The 7,046-nt window shown below is 41.9% G+C and overlaps 1 protein-coding gene across 3 annotated transcripts in view; it reads right to left on the bottom strand.

The window, feature by feature from the left end:
- Positions 1-2,809: 2,809 nt before the first annotated feature.
- Positions 2,810-7,046, bottom strand: part of grik1a (glutamate receptor, ionotropic, kainate 1a) — a 122,435-nt gene continuing 118,198 nt past the window's right edge. For 2 of the 3 annotated variants that reach the window (XM_042311151.1, XM_042311153.1), the window contains one exon: positions 2,810-3,032. In XM_042311151.1, coding sequence (XP_042167085.1) covers positions 2,880-3,032 — 153 coding nt within the window. In that variant the 3' untranslated portion in view covers positions 2,810-2,879. The remainder of the gene's footprint in view (positions 3,033-7,046) is intronic. The other variant, XR_006080664.1, reaches the window with a different exon arrangement.

The following is a 7,046-nucleotide window of genomic DNA, read 5'->3' as shown; positions in this document are numbered from 1 at the left end:
AGTCATATAGACGACATCACCATAGAGTCATATAGACGACATCACCATAGAGTCATATAGACGACATCACCATAGAGCCATATAGACGACATCACCATAGAGTCATATAGACGACATCACCATAGAGTCATATAGACGACATCACCATAGTCAATAACCAGAATGAATGCTCAGAATTCTTAATTTGTGGGTCTCCAAATTTCATCCATGCAAATTGAAGACCCACAAATGAAGAATTCTGAATAACGACCCAGGTTATTTATATCTTACTGTGCGATACATTTCATGTCGATATGACTTTCAGTTTGCTTCCATTCAAGTAAAAGGTTTCTGTAGGGCTAAACCCTGCCAAATTGTTGTATGCAAATTGCCGTATGCAAATTGCCGTATGCAAATTGCCGTATGCAAATTGACGTATGCAAATTGACGTATGCACTTTACAGGGTTTGGATTATATGCCCGGGGCTTTTTCTCCATTTTGTTTTACAATTTGTATCATGTTAAATATTAGCCACTCTCGGGTGACAACGTCAGTCAGTAATACCCACATACAGCGCCTTCAGAAAGTATTCCTACCCCTTGACTTATTCCACATTTTGTTGTGTTACCTGAATTCAAAATGGATAAAATATAAAACAAGTTTCTACACACAATACACCATAATGACAAAGTGAAAACCTGTTTTGTGAAATTTATGGAAAATGAAATCCAGAAATATCCAATTAATAGAAGTATTCACACTCTTGAGTCAAAACAATGTAGAAGCACATTTGGAAGTGATTACAGCTATGAGTCTTTCTGGCTGAGTCTCTAAGAGCTTTCCACACCTGGATTGGGCAACATTTGCCCATTATTCTTCAGAAAATTCTTCAAGCTCTGTCACAATTGGTTGTTGATCATTGCTAGGCAACCATTTTTAGGTCTTGCCATAGATTTTCATGTAGATTTAAGTCAAAACTGTAACTTGGCTACTCAGGAACATTCAGTGTCTTCTTGGTAAGCAACTCCAGTGTAGTTTGGTCTTGTGTTGTAGGTTATTGTCCTGCTGAAAGGTGAATTCATCTCCCAGTGTCTGGTGGAAAGAAGACTGAACCAGGTTTTCTTCTAGGATTTTGTCTGTGCTTAGCTCCCTTCCATTTATTTTTTTTACCCTGAAAAACTCCCCAGTCCTTAGTGATTACAAGAATACCCATAACATGATGCAGCCACTACTATGCTTGAAAATATTGAGAGTGGTACTCATCACTGTGCTGTATTGGATTTGCCCCAAACATAACACTTTGTATTCAGGACAAAACGTGAATTGCTTTGCCAAATGTTTTGCAGTATTACTTTAGTGTCCTGTTGCAAACAGAGGAGGCATGTTTTGGAATATGTTTTTTTCTGTAGTCTTCCTTCTTTTCACTCAGTCAATTATTTTAGTATTGTGTAGAATGTTTTACTCCTGAACTTATTTAGGTTTGCCATAACAAAGGGGTTTGAATACTTATTGACTCAAGACATTTCAGCTTTTAATTTTTTAATTAATAAATAAACATTTTTGAAAAACATTATTCCACTTTGACATTAGTCCAGTGACCCCACAAATCTCAAATTTAATCAAATTTAAATTCAGGCTGTAACAGAACAAAATGTGAACAAAGTCAAGGTGAAGATGCTGTAATCTGCAGTATCAAGGGGCGGCAGGGTAGCCTAGTGGTTAGAGCGTTGGACGAGTAACCGGAAGCAAGTTTGAAAACAGCGGTGGTGTCCATATTTATGGTATTTGAAATGATAGCACAGGATGAGCTTACCAATTGGGATAACAGTAACAGAACTAACAGACCACATTCACTTTATGGCCACAACATTAATACACAACCATATTCCCAAGGGGTATTGTATCTGTAGTGGTACGATGATAAAGCAGTGATATAGTGGAAATGGGAAGAACAACCTGGGCCAGGGTTGGGCTGTATATGAGTCAATGTTTTACAAAAGCCTCCTCCATGATGGCTGAGAACTCTTGCTCGCACGGGTCAAACTGATACCTCTCCCAGAAGTTGTCAAAATTGTCAATGAACTTCAAATTCATGGAGGAACAGTAGAATTTAAGCCAACAGTGTAGTCAAGAGGAGATGACTAAAGCGATCCCGTGATCTATTGTTGGCAAAGGCCCGGAAATGAGAACCTGTATGTCTGTCTTGTTTAGCCCCCAGGGGAAATCTAGTAACCCATGACCAGACTGAGAGGAGATTGCACTTTGTGCTGAGGTAAAGTTTAAAGGACGGGGTGGGGTGGTGGAGTGGCAAAGTACCTTATTTGGAGGGGCCCGGTGAAGTCGGGCTCAGAGCCGTAAAATGATTTGTTAATAGTGGTCCAAGGTAGTATCCTCAGTAACAGAGGAGTCCAATCTCACAGAGCATCCTGGATTATCCCATTTTGTCATTTACAATTGTTGCATCAAAGACACCATGCAGTCTGGAAGTCTCCTTAGCCAGAGTGAAACATTCTTTCAGGACTTTGTTTCTTCTCTAGTAGTTCAATGATCTGGTCTTTTGAGGCAAAAGAGCTGTTTACACTTGTTCACAAAATGTATAAACTAGTCAAGCACTGTAAAATGTATAAAACACCCAAGCACTGTATCGCCACTCCAAACTGTCAGATTCCTACTTCCTGGTTGATGAACAATACATCCTCAATGTTCATTTCCTGGTTGACGAACAATACATCCTCAATGTTCATTTGCTCTTATGTATATACACAAAAAAACAAAAGAGAGAGAGAAACAAACAACATCCAGTCCACTATATACAAACAAACAGATCTTGGGGGGTCCAATAAGAGTCTGTTACAACCAGAGTTTTCCTCAGTTCATTAAAGCATAGGCGGGGATATCCCTACGTCATAGTCTCTTTCCTCAGGATGCGTTTGGGGTGACAGAGGACGCTGGCCAATCCAGATCGTCCCCGGGGTCGTGACCTTCGCCTGATGGTTTTGTGACAGCGCAGGGAGATACCCAGCTCCTCCATGACAGAGCTAAAAGAGACACACTGCCCACCAAGAGAATTACATTTAGCCACCGCTAATGCTAATTAGGCTACTCAGCATACCAGCTTTAGCATAGAGTCGCTAATAGACGCTATGCTAATGGTAGCGCTGAGACATATTGGGGTGATAAAAGAGACACATCTGAATGAAACACAAGTGCTACGATAGGCAACATCCTCATGTAGTTACAGTGAGTAGCTAGGCTAATTGTACAAGGCTAACCATGGCCCTGGAGTCACTCATAAAGCTCAGGAATTGGGCTACCCTAAGTCCTAGCGTTAGCAATGAGGCTAACAATGAACCCATGGATCTGGGCTAGCATTAGCAATAAGGCTAACAATAGCTCCAGAGAGCTGTATCCGTGTTACTAATCAGAGCATGACTCCAGGGTTGTAAGTTAGTGTTCGAATCAAATTATAATATTGATATTAGCAGTAATTGTGAGTAAAAAAAAAAAAAATCTATCATATAACTAGTATTTTCCTTACAAAATCCAATTACTTTTTTTCTGGCAATAGGACAGTACCTGCCGAATTAATTATAAAGTATTTGTTAATTAGTAAAAAACTGTTAACAAAGAAACGCTGGAGGCTTTGGAAATTAATTGACTCAAATATTACATGACTATGGATGTATCCCAATTAGCACTCTCCTCCGTATATACTATAGTCCACTTCTTTTGACCCAAACCCTATGGGCCCCTAGTCAACAGGAGTTCCCTATGAAGGCAATAGGATGCCAATTGAGACGTAGCATATAAAATCACATTCATTTTGATTGTTTTTGATTGACCTTTTTCTCTGATATGGTGGACAGACTTCTCAGTATGATATCTCTCTGTGGTAACGTTCCCTTTAAACCTCTTGTCGGTATAAACAGGGTCGTCTCACTCTCCATTCCCTCTTTTGCTTGGCATGAGCCGCCCATATTTACTTACCATAATGCTAACGGGGCTGAGGAAGAGGAGGAGGAAGAGAATGAAAATGAGGAGGAAGACCCAGCAGGAGATCTATGGGCGGGGTTAAACTCCATCTAACTAATCAAATGATAGCAAACAGTGTTTAGACTGAACAGGTTATTTATGGGCCTGTACTATATTACATATTATAATTTGTGTGGCCGTAATATTGTCGTCTGTATGTTTTTTAAAATTAATTTGATCTTGCCTAGAGGAAGAATAAGGAGGTAGCCTCGTCATTTTAAACTTTAAATCTTTTTTTTCACAACTTTTATGCAATTACATTTGATTTAGCGTCACACACAAAAAAACAATTTAGAAACTTACCTTATGTGATTATATTTCAACTTTATTTCACACGGTGTAATAATCCTACACCCTGGTGTGGTTAGCCTGTTCTTAGTGTGTGTGTAGTTAGCCTGTTCTCAGTGTGTGTGTGTAGTTAGCCTGTTCTCAGTGTGTGTGTAGTTAGCCTGTTCTCAGTGTGTGTGTAGTTAGCCTGTTCTCAGTGTGTGTGTAGTTAGCCTGTTCTCAGTTTGTGTGTAGTTAGCCTGTTCTCAGTGTGTGTGTAGTTAGCCTGTTCTCAGTTTGTGTGTAGTTAGCCTGTTCTCAGTGTGTGTGTAGTTAGCCTGTTCTCAGTGTGTGTGTGTAGTTAGCCTGTTCTCAGTGTGTGTGTGTAGTTAGCCTGTTCTCAGTGTGTGTGTGTAGTTAGCCTGTTCTCAGTGTGTGTGTGTAGTTAGCCTGTTCTCAGTGTGTGTGTAGTTAGCCTGTTCTCAGTGTGTGTGTAGTTAGCCTGTTCTCAGTGTGTGTGTAGTTAGCCTGTTCTCAGTGTGTGTGTGTAGTTAGCCTGTTCTCAGTGTGTGTGTGTAGTTAGCCTGTTCTCAGTTTGTGTGTAGTTAGCCTGTTCTCAGTGTGTGTGTAGTTAGCCTGTTCTCAGTGTGTGTGTAGTTAGCCTGTTCTCAGTGTGTGTGTAGTTAGCCTGTTCTCAGTGTGTGTGTAGTTAGCCTGTTCTCAGTTTGTGTGTAGTTAGCCTGTTCTCAGTGTGTGTGTAGTTAGCCTGTTCTCAGTGTGTGTGTAGTTAGCCTGTTCTCAGTGTGTGTGTAGTTAGCCTGTTCTCAGTGTGTGTGTAGTTAGCCTGTTCTCAGTGTGTGTGTAGTTAGCCTGTTCTCAGTGTGTGTGTAGTTAGCCTGTTCTCAGTGTGTGTGTAGTTAGCCTGTTCTCAGTGTGTGTGTGTAGTTAGCCTGTTCTCAGTGTGTGTGTGTAGTTAGCCTGTTCTCAGTGTGTGTGTGTAGTTAGCCTGTTCTCAGTGTGTGTGTGTAGTTAGCCTGTTCTCAGTGTGTGTGTGTAGTTAGCCTGTTCTCAGTGTGTGTGTAGTTAGCCTGTTCCCAGTGTGTGTGTGTAGTTAGCCTGTTCTCAGTGTGTGTGTAGTTAGCCTGTTGTCAGTGTGTGTGTAGTTAGCCTGTTCTCAGTGTGTGTGTAGTTAGCCTGTTCTCAGTGTGTGTAGTTAGCCTGTTCTCAGTGTGTGTGTAGTTAGCCTGTTCTCAGTGTGTGTGTAGTTAGCCTGTTCTCAGTGTGTGTAGTTAGCCTGTTCTCAGTGTGTGTGTAGTTAGCCTGTTCTCAGTTTGTGTGTAGTTAGCCTGTTCTCAGTGTGTGTGTAGTTAGCCTGTTCTCAGTGTGTGTGTAGTTAGCCTGTTCTCAGTGTGTGTGTAGTTAGCCTGTTCTCAGTGTGTGTCTAGTTAGCCTGTTCTCAGTGTGTGTGTAGTTAGCCTGTTCTCAGTGTGTGTGTAGTTAGCCTGTTCTCAGTGTGTGTGTAGTTAGCCTGTTCTCAGTGTGTGTGTAGTTAGCCTGTTCTCAGTGTGTGTGTGTAGTTAGCCTGTTCTCAGTGTGTGTGTGTAGTTAGCCTGTTCTCAGTTTGTGTGTAGTTAGCCTGTTCTCAGTGTGTGTGTAGTTAGCCTGTTCTCAGTGTGTGTGTAGTTAGCCTGTTCTCAGTGTGTGTGTAGTTAGCCTGTTCTCAGTGTGTGTGTAGTTAGCCTGTTCTCAGTGTGTGTGTAGTTAGCCTGTTCTCAGTGTGTGTGTAGTTAGCCTGTTCTCAGTGTGTGTGTGTAGTTAGCCTGTTCTCAGTGTGTGTGTAGTTAGCCTGTTCTCAGTGTGTGTGTAGTTAGCCTGTTCCCAGTGTGTGTGTGTAGTTAGCCTGTTCTCAGTGTGTGTGTAGTTAGCCTGTTGTCAGTGTGTGTGTAGTTAGCCTGTTCTCAGTGTGTGTGTAGTTAGCCTGTTCTCAGTGTGTGTAGTTAGCCTGTTCTCAGTGTGTGTGTAGTTAGCCTGTTCTCAGTGTGTGTGTAGTTAGCCTGTTCTCAGTGTGTGTAGTTAGCCTGTTCTCAGTGTGTGTGTAGTTAGCCTGTTCTCAGTTTGTGTGTAGTTAGCCTGTTCTCAGTGTGTGTGTAGTTAGCCTGTTCTCAGTGTGTGTGTAGTTAGCCTGTTCTCAGTGTGTGTGTAGTTAGCCTGTTCTCAGTGTGTGTCTAGTTAGCCTGTTCTCAGTGTGTGTGTAGTTAGCCTGTTCTCAGTGTGTGTGTAGTTAGCCTGTTCTCAGTGTGTGTGTAGTTAGCCTGTTCTCAGTGTGTGTGTAGTTAGCCTGTTCTCAGTGTGTGTGTGTAGTTAGCCTGTTCTCAGTGTGTGTGTGTAGTTAGCCTGTTCTCAGTGTGTGTGTGTAGTTAGCCTGTTCTCAGTGTGTGTGTGTAGTTAGCCTGTTCTCAGTGTGTGTGTGTAGTTAGCCTGTTCTCAGTGTGTGTGTAGTTAGCCTGTTCTCAGTTTGTGTGTAGTTAGCCTGTTCTCAGTGTGTGTGTAGTTAGCCTGTTCTCAGTGTGTGTGTAGTTAGCCTGTTCTCAGTGTGTGTGTAGTTAGCCTGTTCTCAGTGTGTGTCTAGTTAGCCTGTTCTCAGTGTGTGTGTGTAGTTAGCCTGTTCTCAGTGTGTGTGTAGTTAGCCTGTTCTCAGTGTGTGTGTAGTTAGCCTGTTCTCAGTGTGTGTGTGTAGTTAGCCTGTTCTCAGTGTGTGTGTGTAGTT

This window comes from Oncorhynchus tshawytscha, linkage group LG33 (assembly GCF_018296145.1).
Source record: "Oncorhynchus tshawytscha isolate Ot180627B linkage group LG33, Otsh_v2.0, whole genome shotgun sequence".
Taxonomy (NCBI): Eukaryota; Metazoa; Chordata; class Actinopteri; order Salmoniformes; family Salmonidae; genus Oncorhynchus; species Oncorhynchus tshawytscha.
This window is presented reverse-complemented; position numbering and strand designations above follow the sequence as displayed.